The sequence below is a fragment of the Triticum aestivum genome, chromosome 7D (genome assembly GCF_018294505.1).
Source record: "Triticum aestivum cultivar Chinese Spring chromosome 7D, IWGSC CS RefSeq v2.1, whole genome shotgun sequence".
Taxonomy (NCBI): domain Eukaryota; kingdom Viridiplantae; phylum Streptophyta; class Magnoliopsida; order Poales; family Poaceae; genus Triticum; species Triticum aestivum.
In genome coordinates, this window is record NC_057814.1 from 102,414,037 (window position 1) to 102,426,148 (window position 12,112).

General features: G+C 53.3%; 1 protein-coding gene and 1 pseudogene across 1 annotated transcript; both read left to right on the forward strand.

Moving 5' to 3' along the window:
* The first annotated feature begins 880 nt into the window (after window positions 1-880).
* Window positions 881-7,914, forward strand: LOC123163628 (putrescine hydroxycinnamoyltransferase 1-like; annotated as a pseudogene).
* Window positions 7,915-9,875: 1,961 nt separating this feature from the next.
* LOC123170900 (NADPH-dependent aldehyde reductase-like protein, chloroplastic) lies at window positions 9,876-10,876 on the forward strand (the record flags this gene model as incomplete). Its single annotated transcript, XM_044588619.1, has 1 exon — window positions 9,876-10,876. A coding segment is annotated over one exon (876 nt), but the record flags the coding sequence as incomplete, so codon positions are not given.
* Window positions 10,877-12,112: the final 1,236 nt, after the last annotated feature.

The window sequence follows — 12,112 nt, forward strand, 5'->3', positions numbered from 1 at the left end:
ACAAAGAACATGAAGAGCGTTAGAAGCCTTGTTAGGCCTATTCTCGGCCTGCAAGATGTAAGGGAATGCATTTCTCTCTCTCATGGGCCAAATTGTGGGCGCCCATTAGCGGCTTCTTTACCCTGACTTCCTTTAGCGTGGCTTTCCTTTTGTGGGAATTTCAATAGAGTCACTTTTTTTCAACGAAATTGGGAGCGTTATTAACAAAGTATCATAAGGTTACAATCTGCCCATAGGCTAGACAAAAAGAAAATCTCTCAAGCCAGCTCTCGCTGCCATCAAGTGAACAAGCACAACGAGCACACCGATGGACCGAAACATTAGTATCCCTACCAACATGAGTAACCGTGAGAGAAGCAAAACTAGCTCTGATCCCCTCTAATTCCTTCAAGATAGCCGCCGCAATTGAACGTGAATTGTTGTGCGATTTTCATAAATTGACTAACTCCAAGTAGTCGATCTCCATGATCACATTTGAGAAGCCACGAAGTTGAGCAAAGATCATTCCTTCCTAGCTGCTAGAGGCCACACCTCCCACCCCTCCTTTCATGTCCTCGACACTCACAACCCCGCCGGTGTTGATAGTGACCCATCCTGTTTCGCATGGGCGTGACAGCGGTCCGGACGCCCGCAAAAACCCCCAGTTTATCTTCGGTTTGCGGAAAAATGTGTCCGGACCAATCGACGGACCAATACAGGCCCGCGTTGGATACCAAACATGTCCGGACCGCGCGGTCCGGACGGGCTGTTTGTGAATCGGTGTTGGAGATGCCCTTATAAAAACAATGTTGCTATTTGGTAGAAAACAATTGATCAATGGGAGAACAATTCAGCGCATATTCCGCCCCTCACTTTTAAACATGAATTTTGGTATCTTCCCATGCTTGAAATGAAGTCGCAGCTCAGCAGAGAACCGAGCACTAACATTTAGCGACATCTCCGGCTCTAGCAGCTCAGTCCTCACTCACTGAGAAAATGGCAGTGGAGATCCTCGAGTCGTGCATGGTGACGCCAAGCGAGGCGACGCCGAAGCACGGGGTGTGGCTCTCCAACCTCGACCTGCTGGTCGCCAGGGGCCACACGCCCACCGTCTACATCTACCGGCCAAGCTCCGGCCATGCCTCCTTCTCGCCGGTCGTCCTCAAAGCCGCGCTGTCCAGGGCGCTCGTCCCATTCTACCCACTTGCCGGCCGGCTCGCGCAGGATGACGCCGGCCGCCCGGAGATCAGCTGCAGCGGCGAAGGGGTCCTCTTCGTCACTGCGCGGGCGGACTCCACGCTCGACGTCCTCGGTGACTTCGCCCCGTCCGAGGAGCTGCGGCGGACGCTTGTCCCCTCGGCCGACGCCAGCGGCGTCGCCGGCATCTTGGCTATGTTTCAGGTGACGTTCTTCAAGTGCGGCGGGGTGTGCCTCGGGGCGGCCATCCACCACACGGCGGCGGACGGCCTCGCAGCGCTCGATTTCGTGAACGCCTGGGCAGCCATCACGAGGGGCGACGTCGGCGTGCCCGCGGCGAGCCCCTGCCTCGACCGCACGCTCCTCCGCGTGCGCTCCCCTCCCTCCGTGCTCTTCGACCACGCCGAGTACTCCCGGCGCGGCGGCGGGGAGACGAAGCCCAGAGCAAGGTTTTGGTTAGCGAAGGTTTTGGTTACCGAATGAGGCAATTTTATCAAGGGTGATTGATAAACGTGGTTACCACGGTTACCGGAAAATACTAAGAAATACCGAGAATATTTCGAACGAATTTTATAGTTGAATTTTGAATTCAAATAAATGAATGAACGAACATTCAAACCAAAGACCTGTCAAAACAGGAACTAGGTTGCTAGGAACATGTCAGAATCAACTCTCCTTGCATTAATTAGATCCTAGGCACTTTACTACAAATCGAGCGTTAAAATTCAAAATTTTCAAAAATAATGGTATTTTTTGCTCGCTATGTGGATTTACCGAGGGGCACGGAAATACGCGGTAATCATGGGAAATCTTGAAATTTCGACTGGTAACCAAAACCTTGGCCCAGAGTCCCTTTCGGCTCCGCCATCCTCCCCATGTCCAAGAACCAGATCGACGCGCTCAAAGGCGGCGCCGGCGAGGGCAAGAGGCTCTCCACGTTCAAGGCCGTGGTGGCCCACGTGTGGCGGTGCGCGTGCAAGGCGCGCTGGCTCGCGGCGACGGAGGACACCCGACTGTACATGACGGCTGACGCGCGCACCCGCGTCCACCCACCGCTCCCTCGCGGCTACTTCGGCAACGCCATCTTCCGCGCTTCGGCGGCGACCAAGGTCGGCGAGGTCGCCTCCGGGCCGCTGGACGCCGTCGCGGAGAAGGTCACCGGCTCGACCGCCCGGCTGGACGACGAGTACGTGCGGTCGCTGCTGGACGGTGCAGGCGGCGGACGCGTCGGGGCTGCGCAAGGGGGAGTGGGTCATGCCGGAGACCGACCTGTGGGTGATAAGCTGGCAGGGGCTGCCGATCTACGGCGCGGACTTCGGCTGGGGGCGGCCGGCGTTCATGGGCAGGGCCTGTTAGACTTCGTACTGTAGCCCTACTGTGTAAACCATACCTTATTGGTATTGGACTTGCATGTCATCAATATATATATATATATGTGTGTGTGTGTGTGTGTGTGATAAGCCACCCTTTTGAGAGTTGAGCCAGTTCCCCAAAACATACGTTTTACATGGTATCGAATCTAACCTAGATCCTCCACCCCACCCGCCGCCGCGCCAAAAACCCTAAACCCTAGGGCCGCCGCTGCCGCCGCCGACGCCATGACCGCTTCCGCTTCGGGCGCCGCCAGCTCCGGGTCCATCCCCGCGTCGCTTGCCACCCTCCTCAACCTCCCACCTCACCCCTGGCTCCGCCGGTGCCCCAGTTCTTTGGCACCACCGCTGTGGGCTCCATGTTCTCAGCTCCAATCCCGCCGCCGTCGCCTGCAACCTCCGCCGCCACGACGGCGATCCTACCCGTGGCGCCACCCGCGGCCTCTTCCTCATCACTTGCCGTCCTCCCGGCGGCCTCGGGGGAGGTTCCGCCCGCGGTGCCACCCGCGGCCACGCTCGCGACTCTGTCTGCGGCCGTGATCCCGTCCCTGCCCGCGGTGCCACCCGCGGCATCGGTCGCGGCCGTGGATCCTGTCGCGGCTCCGCCGCCAATCGTCCCTGCTGCTGGCGCAATCACGCCCACCGGGCCGTTCCACTTCAACAACTTAGTCGCCATCTGCCTCACGCCGGACAACTACTTGTTCTGGCGCGCTAAGGTCCTACCGCTGCTACGCAGCCGGTCTCTCCTAGGGTTTGTTGATAGTTCGCTACCGTGTCCTTCGCAGGTCATCCCTACCGTCCACGGCCCGGCCATCAACCCGGAACACCGTATGTGGGTGCAGCAGGACCAGGCGATCCTCTCTGCCATCCAGGGTTCCCTCGGCGACGGGGTCGCTGGCCTTTGTGTCTTCGCCGCCACCTCCATGGACACCTGGACGACCCTGGAGCACGCCTTTGCCCAGGTCTCTACCTCCCGCTCGATGGCCCTTCACAGCGAGCTCGCCGACATCAAGAAACTAGACTCCTCCGCTACGACCTACTTCAACAAGAAGAAGGTGCTGGCGGACACGCTCACCTCTATTGGTCGGCCGCTTAGCGACGAGGAGTTCGCCGGCTTCGTCATCAAAGGCCTCGACGTCGACTACGAGAATCTCGCCGAGGCCGTTCACAACGCCAAGCCAGCGATGCCTCCTCACGAGCTCTATGCACGCCTCCTCTTCACCGAGCAACGCGTCGAGGCTCGTCGCTCCTCCGCCACCATCACCGCCCAGCCGGCGGCCTTCTGGGCCTCTTGCGGCCAGCGCCCCCTTGCCCCGTCACCTGGCAAGGCAGCCCTGCCCCCTGCATCGACCCTGGGTGGGGGCCCTAACACTAGGGTGGTGTGCCAGCTATGTGGTCGTGAACGCCATGTCGCCTCCAAGTGTCACCGCCGCTTTCAGAGGAGCTTCCTTGGCATCGGCAACGACGGCAAGGGCAACGAGCGCCAGTTTGCCATGGCAGACTTTGGTCCTCCCGCTGCCGCCCCGTCTGCCCACATCGCCGCCAAGGGCAAGGACCAGCGCGTCGAGCACGGATACACACCATCTTACCCCGTTGATCCAGCCTGGTATATGGACACTGGCGCCACGGATCACATGACGAACGAGCTCAACAAACTCTCCACCTACCAGCCCTACTACGGGCACGATCAGGTTCACACTGCCAATGGTGTAGGTATGCGCATCTCTCACATTGGCCGAGCATCTCTTTTAACTAGTCATCCCTCTAGGCAGCTCCATCTTCGTAATGTTTTACGGGTACCCTCGGTGACTCGTAATCTTTTATCTGTCCCTAAGCTCACCCTTGATAATCATGTCCTATGTGAATTTCACCCTTTTAATCTTTTTGTTAAGGATCAAGCAACCCGGGACGTTCTGCTTAGTGGCCGGTTGAGCCAAGGCTTGTACCGTTTGGAGGATCCATCCGCCCCGTGCGTCTTCAGCGGTGTTCGTGTGTCGCCTTCCCAGTGGCACTCTCGCTTTGGTCACCCCGCCACATCCATCGTTCGCCACATAATCCACTGTCATGAGCTGCCATTAGTGTCTAGCAATAAAGAGATGTCCGTGTGTGATGCCTGTCAACAAGGCAAGAGTCATCAACTACCTTTTGTTTCATCTACTAGAGAAGTAAAGAACCCTCTTGAAATTATGTTTTTTGATGTGTGGGGTCCGGCACAAACATCTGTTAGTGGTCACAACTATTATGTCAGTTTTGTTGATGCCTATAGTCGCTTCACGTGGCTTTATCTTCTTAAGCGCAAATCTGATTTGTTTGATATATTCATACAGTTTCAATTGCATGTTGAACGTCTACTCAAGCATAAAATTATCCATGTTCAGTCAGATTGGGGGGGGGGGGCGAATATCGCAACCTCAACACTTTCTTTAATAAGCTTGGGATCTCTCATCGTTTATCATGCCCGCATACACATCAGCAGAATTGCGCTGTTGAGCGCAAACATCGCCATATAGTTGAGACCGGCCTCACACTTCTTGCTCATGCTTCTGTACCCTTTCTTTTTGGAGTGATGCTTTTGCTACCGCGTGTTTTCTCATTAACAGATTACCTATGCGTGTTCTTAATATGAAAACTCCTATTGAGCTTCTCTTAGGTGAAATTCCTGACTATACCTTTTTTAAGGTGTTCGGGTGTGCCTGCTGGCCTCATCTTCGTCCTTATAATGATCGCAAACTTGAGTTTCGCTCCAAAAAGTGTGTGTTCTTAGGGTATAGTTCTCTCCATAAAGGCTACAAGTGTCTCCATGTCCCAACCAATCGAGTCTACATATCTCGGGATGTTGTTTTTGATGAGACCGTCTTCCCCTTTTCTGCCATGCCTTAGTCATCCACCACAGCACCGTCTATACATTCATCTCCTCTTATGCCTGGCCAATTTGAAGATGTTGCATATTCGCCTGTGTTGTTACCTAATCATGGTGCAGGAATTGGACGTGGAGCTCGCCTGGAACTCCTCCCTGACGGACCCGCTACGTCGCCGGTGGTGCACGTCGATCGGCCGGTGCATGCACCGCCTCCCGCCCGCGACCCCGCCACGGCCGCCCCGTCTCCAACCATGCCTGGGCCGGAGCCCATGCTAGCTACTGCGACCGGGCCAGAGCCCGCGACGGCCTCCTCTGAGCAGTCTTCGTCGCCGCCTCCTCGCCCGGACTCCCCTTCATCGTCGCCACCGCCATCCGCGCGTGCGTCCCTGCTACCTACTTCGCCCGGGTCTGCAGTGGCTCACACGCCGCCAGGGCCTACGTCGCCTGGCCTGCTGTCGTCCGGTCCGCCGTCGCCCGGCCCGCCGTCACCTGGTCCTTCTTCGCCGGAGTCCCCTGGACCGGCCTCACCTGCTCCGGACATCCCGCCGGCCCCGGTGTTCGCTCCTCCGCGACGTCCACACACTCGCAGCCGCAGTGGCATTCTTCGTCCCAAGGAGTGCACCGATGGCACGGTCACCTATCTTGCTGCTTGCCTGGCTCATGCTGTGGATGATCCAACCGCCGAACCACGCAGTTATCAAGCCGCTATGAGTATTCCACACTGGAGGGCTGCTATGGAACAAGAATATCATGCTCTTATGAAGAATAAGACCTGGACACTTATTCCCCCTCCGTCTCGCGTCAACATCATTGATTCGAAGTGGGTGTTCAAGGTGAAGAAACATGCAGATGGTTCCATTGAGCGCTACAAAGCGCGCCTCGTGGCTAAGGGCTTTAAACAGCGTCAGGGTTTGGACTATGAGGATACATTCAGCCCAGTTGTCAAGCCTACCACTATTCGACTTCTTCTGTCTCTGGCAGTTTCTCGCGGATGGTCTCTCCGCCAGCTTGATGTGCAGAACGCTTTTCTTCATGGATTGCTTGAAGAAGAGGTTTACATGCGGCAGCCACCTGGATTTGTTGATCACACTCAGCCTCATCATCTCTGTCATCTGGCGAAGGCCATATATGGACTGAAGCAGGCTCCCCTCGCCTGGCTTCAGCTCTACGCACTCATGGGTTCATTCCTTCGACGACAGATACTTCACTGTTCTTGTTTCAGCGACCGAGTGTGACCATGTACCTCCTTGTGTATGTGGATGATATTGTCCTGGTGAGCTCATCTCCAACGGCTGCTGATGCTCTTGTGACTGCACTTGGTCATGATTTTGCAGTTAAGGATTTGGGACAGCTACATTTCTTCTTGGGTATTGAGGTCACTCATCAGTCTCGTGGCAGTTTGGCTCTCACCCAGAAGAAGTACTCTCTTGATCTCTTGCGCCGTGCTGGTATGCTCAAGTGCAAGCCATCGCCTACGTCCATGTCCTCCACTGACACCCTTTCTGCTGCTGATGGTGCCCTTCTCTCTCTTGAGGATGCTACTGAGTACAGGAGTATTGTTGGTGGCCTGCAGTATCTGACGATCACGCATCCTGATCTCTCCTTTGCGGTTAACAGGGTGTGCCAGTATCTTCATGCTCCTACTGATGTACACTGGTCTGCTGTGAAGCGCATACTGCGTTATGTGCGTCTCACTGTCTCCTTTGGTCTTCACCTGCGCCCCAGTTCCTCCGGAGTTCTTTCTGCATTCTCTGATGCTGATTGGGCTGGTCCAGTTGACAGGCGATCCACGGGGGACATGCTGTGTTCTTGGGTCCTAATCTGATCGCCTGGAGTGCACGCAAACAAGCCACTGTTTCCCGCAGCAGCACAAAAGCTGAGTACAAGTCGGTTGCCAATGCGACTGCCGAACTTATATGGATTGAGTCCCTACTTCGAGAGCTAGGAGTTGCTCAGCCACATCCTTCGGTCCTTTGGTGTGACAACATCGGTGCTACGTTTCTGTCGTCAAACCCGGTGTTCCTTGCACGGACTAAACACATTGAGATTGACTATCATTTTGTGAGGGAACGTGTTGCACAGAAGCTACTACAAGCCAGGTTTATCTCTTTAAAAGATCAACTTGCAGACATCTTCACCAAGCCTCTACCTTCTCCCATGTTTGAGGTCTGTAGGCGCAATCTCAACCTCCTAGATACTTCAGGAGTGAGTTGAGATTGAGGGAGAGTGTTAGACTTCGTATTGTAGCCCTACTGTGTAAACCATACCTTATTGATATTGGACTTGTATGTCATCAATATATATATGTGATAGGCCACCCCTTTGAGGGTTGAGCCAGTTCCCCCAAAAGCTACGTTTTACAGGGCCTGCCTCCAGTTCAGCGGCCTCGTGTACCTCGTGCCTGGCCCTGACGACGACGGCCGGCTGGACGTGGTGGTGGCCATGGAGCCCGAGAGCCTGGCCAGGTTCAGGGAGGTGTTCTACCAGGAGCTCATGCACTACTAGTCCGTTCTCATTGTTTCACGTCGTGCCAGAACGGACCGGGAGCTCATGCACTACTAGTCCGTTCTCATTGTTTCACGTCGTGCCAGAACGGACCGTCGATCTGCAGGTCAGCTAGCTAGCTGTATGGCGTCGTCATTTCATGTGGGATTGATAGATATATAGGCTACAAGTCTCGGTGTGCTACTTGTCGCTTGCATGCATGGTGTTCATGAGCAGTGGTGTCACTACACGTACGTGCAGCACCTGAGCAGTGCGGTGGTGTTCTACCAGCAGGAGCTTATGCAACGCACTACAGCAAATTTCCTGCCGTGCCTCGTGTCTAGAAAAAAAAACTGGTTTGCACGTTGTATTCTGATCAACTGCCTCCGTAAAGAAAGTTTAGATCACTATGAAAAGAAGTTTATTTTAGTCTAAAAAGACTAGTACTAGTATATTTTTTGGGAGAAACACAATATAGATTCTCGTCACAACATTCGATGGATAGATATACAGATAGGCTAGTGATCAGCTGGACGATCGTGCTGTGTGCCGCTTATTCATCGGCGGTGGTGTCACTACGTACTCCTATACGTGCTACGTGTAGCGTCCGAGCAGCCTATCGCATATGCAGCAGACGCGTCACAGGATAATGCCAACGCAAAACGGTCTAGAGACCAGTGATGCTTGATAAACAACTACGTGTATGTCAGTGCTTACGTACGTAGTAGGTTAAAAAAAACCACCTGTTTTGTATCTAACACGAAACATATTTTACTCAAAGTTATTATAGGTTGTTAGCATGGTTGTGTTTGTATCCATTTGACTCCTTGTAATCAGCGATAATCACGGCGTGTCATTCAGTAACATAGCGGCGCACTTCACTTGCATAAAGGAAGACACAAAAGTCTCAAAGGATAGAACACAAAGAAAGATACAAATATGACATGCCAATTAGGTGCATCCTTAACCGCATGTGAGTTTGGGAGGATTACAACCTTTGTGTGTGTTTTTTTCAATCGCAGGTTCTTGTTTGATTTTCCATGATAAAAAAATGCTTTTTATCGACTTATAATGTTGTTTTAAGCGAGCAAAACATTGCACATCCGGTTTCTGCATAATTATGATAAGCATATCTGAAAACATTCACAGAGATCGAGAATACACCACCAAAATGAAGTGTGAAGAGACAAAGAGCAATGCCAGGTTAGGTGGGAGCGTGTGCATTATAGAGATTATGCCGTCATCGATGTTAGGTTAAATATGCTTTGGCTAACTGCTCGTACAACTGTTGATAGGTTGTTCTTTGTGGTGGAATTGTGAACTGTGAACCGAACCTAGTTCAGATGGTTAGGTTTATTGTGGTGGAACAACCTATTTTTTGGCGATGATCGTTCGAGGGCGAGATATTCCCGTCGACTAAGAATATGTCTGTGGTGACTTCGTCAATCTCAAGATGATGTACCGGCTCAGCCTCTCGATGGTGTTCATAGGGGTATGGTGTGTGTTGATATGGATGAGTGTAGTTGTATATGTATAAACGTCTATATTTGTACTGTGTTAAAATAAGCTGTTAGGTTAGTTGTTTGATATGATTGTAATTTTGTGCGTGTATTATATGCAACCATATGAGTGGATTAATTACTGCCGGCAACACATTTACAATAAGGAGTAATGCTACACGCACGGGGACTTCACGGGGTTTAGGGGCTAATTGAAGATTAATGGCTGTGATTTAGTTAATTAGGACGGGCCCCACCACTTAGAATTGGGGCGGCGGGAGGGGGGAGCAATTAGAGTATAGCAGGTCCTCCACCCGGTGAAAGCCCGTTGAAACTTGCCCGTGAATGTAAGTATTATCGTACAATAAGTCACCTAGTATTTTCTCTCGACAACATTAATTAATTCAAAAATTTCCGCAAAGAAAAATATTAATTCAAATTTGTTCCACTTGCACCTGCCACGCTTACCCACACATGAGTTTATAATCGGAGAGATGGTGCAGCAGCAGCTTCGCATGCCGTGATCCAACAATGAGCAGTCCACCGCAGTACGCAGATGTCTCCTCCCTCCTGGCAGCTGCGGACGTCCACCAGCCGCCGCTCGACGGCCGCGTGGCCATCGTGACCGGTGGCGCTGGCGGCATTGGCGCCGCTGTCACCGCGCACCTCGCATCCCTCGGCGCTCGCGTCGTCGTCGGCTACATCGGCGACTCGGCACCCGCGGACCAGCTGGTCGCATCCCTCAACGCGGCCGCCGCAGGCAGCTCCGCGCCTCGCGCGGTCGCGGTGTGCGCCGACGTGTCGGACCCCGTGCAGGTGGAGCGTCTGTTCGACGCGGCGCAGGCGGCGTTCGGGCGCGACCTCCACATCGTGGTGGTGGCCGCCGGGTTCCAGGACGCCGCGTACCCGGCCATCGCGGACACCGAGCCGGAGCAGTGGGACCGCGCCTTCGGAGTCAACGCGCGCGGCACGTTCCTGTGCTGCCGGCAGGCGGCCCGGCGGCTCGTCAGAGGCGGCGGCGGGCGGATAGTCACCTTTTCGTCGTCGAACGTCGCGTCGCTCCGGCCAGGGTATGGCGCGTACGTGGCGACCAAGGCAGCCGTGGAGGCCATGACCAAGGTGCTGGCCAAGGAGCTCGCCGGGACGGGCATCACGGCCAACAGCGTGGCGCCGGGGCCGGTCGCCACGCCCATGTTCTACGCCGGGAAGTCCGAGGAGCGCGTGAGGGCCGTCGCCAGCGAGTGCCCCATGAAGCGCATCGGCGAGCCAGCGGACGTGGCGCCGGTGGTCGGCTTTCTCTGTAGTGACGCCGCCGGGTGGATTAACGGCCAGGTGATTCGGGTCAATGGTGGGTACGTGTAGTTTGTGCCGTTTGCTCATATCCGATGTGTGCGTGTAACTCGATTACAAACGAGAAGGTCCACTCGGTCGATCTCCACGTTGTCACGTCGATTTACATGAATGAACAAGCACAGTTTTTTCTTAAATAGCGGAACACAATCTTTTTCATTGGCTTGAAATGAAGCATCAAGATGATACAAATACAATAAACACACACTCGATATGTGCATTGTTAGGATCAAAGCTATGCGTAGACGAGAAAAAAAAAACCCCCAAAAGCATCAACTCCATGATTGACAAATTACAACAATGGTCATATCCGCGCCAAGCATCTCATGACAATACACGAGTGACGAGATTCTTCAACAACAACGTCTTCAGTAAGGGAGCGGCGCTCAAACGAATCCATCACCGGATTCAACGACACAAGATCAGAATCTAAATTTTCACATTGATTAACCAGTCCGAATATATCCGAGCAATGCCTTCAACAAAATAACGACGTAAAAATATCGTCATTTAGAATTAGAAGTCAAAGAAAGTAATGTCATTTGAGTTGAAATTGTAGAAGGGTGAGTTGTTTGAGTTTGAATGAAATAACAAAAACATGGTCTTCTATTTCTCACCATCTCTAAGTGTAAGCGTAGAGGGGGTAGCGCAATCAGTTAATTTTGGCAATCTAGTTCTTACAAGCCTCAGCTCCAACTAGTAGATATATATGTTAGGTTTTGAGAGTTTGCTAACTCTCTTCTACATGAGAGTTAGCTATGTAACATCTAAGTTGTCCACCACATGATCAAGGCGTATTTTTTTTGAGAATCATGCGCTGAAAATATTTGGTGCAAACAGTTTTTTTTATTGAGGGAAAGCCTTCATGGTGCATTTTATTGATGCTTCAAAATAGTTATATCGTTTATTACATCCGAATTAATAAAGCTAGGAGGATTATCACACTAGTAGAAAAAGAGGCTTCCATACGCCCCCATTAGTCCCCAAAACAATCGAACCGCGACAAAAGGGGCCTTTAGTCGCGGTTCGGGAGGAGACCCGCGACCAACTATCTGGGCCCAGCGCGCTCGGTCGACAGCTGGCGGACGGGAGAGGCTTTAGTCCCGGTTGGCCTGGCCAACCGGGACTAAAGGTCCCCGAAGGCCTTCAGTCGCGGTTGGCCAGGCCAACCGGGGCTAAAGGCCCATCCAGCTGGCGGACGGGAGGGGCTTTAGTCCCGGTTGGCCTGGCCAACCGGGACTAAAGGCCCATCCCTATATGTAGGACTCAGCTCACTTCACTTCACTCAGCTCACTTCACAATTTTCAGAAGGGGGTGGTGGGTTTGCTTTTGGTTCCTCCTATGCACACAAGGTGTTCGATGAAATGCCCGAG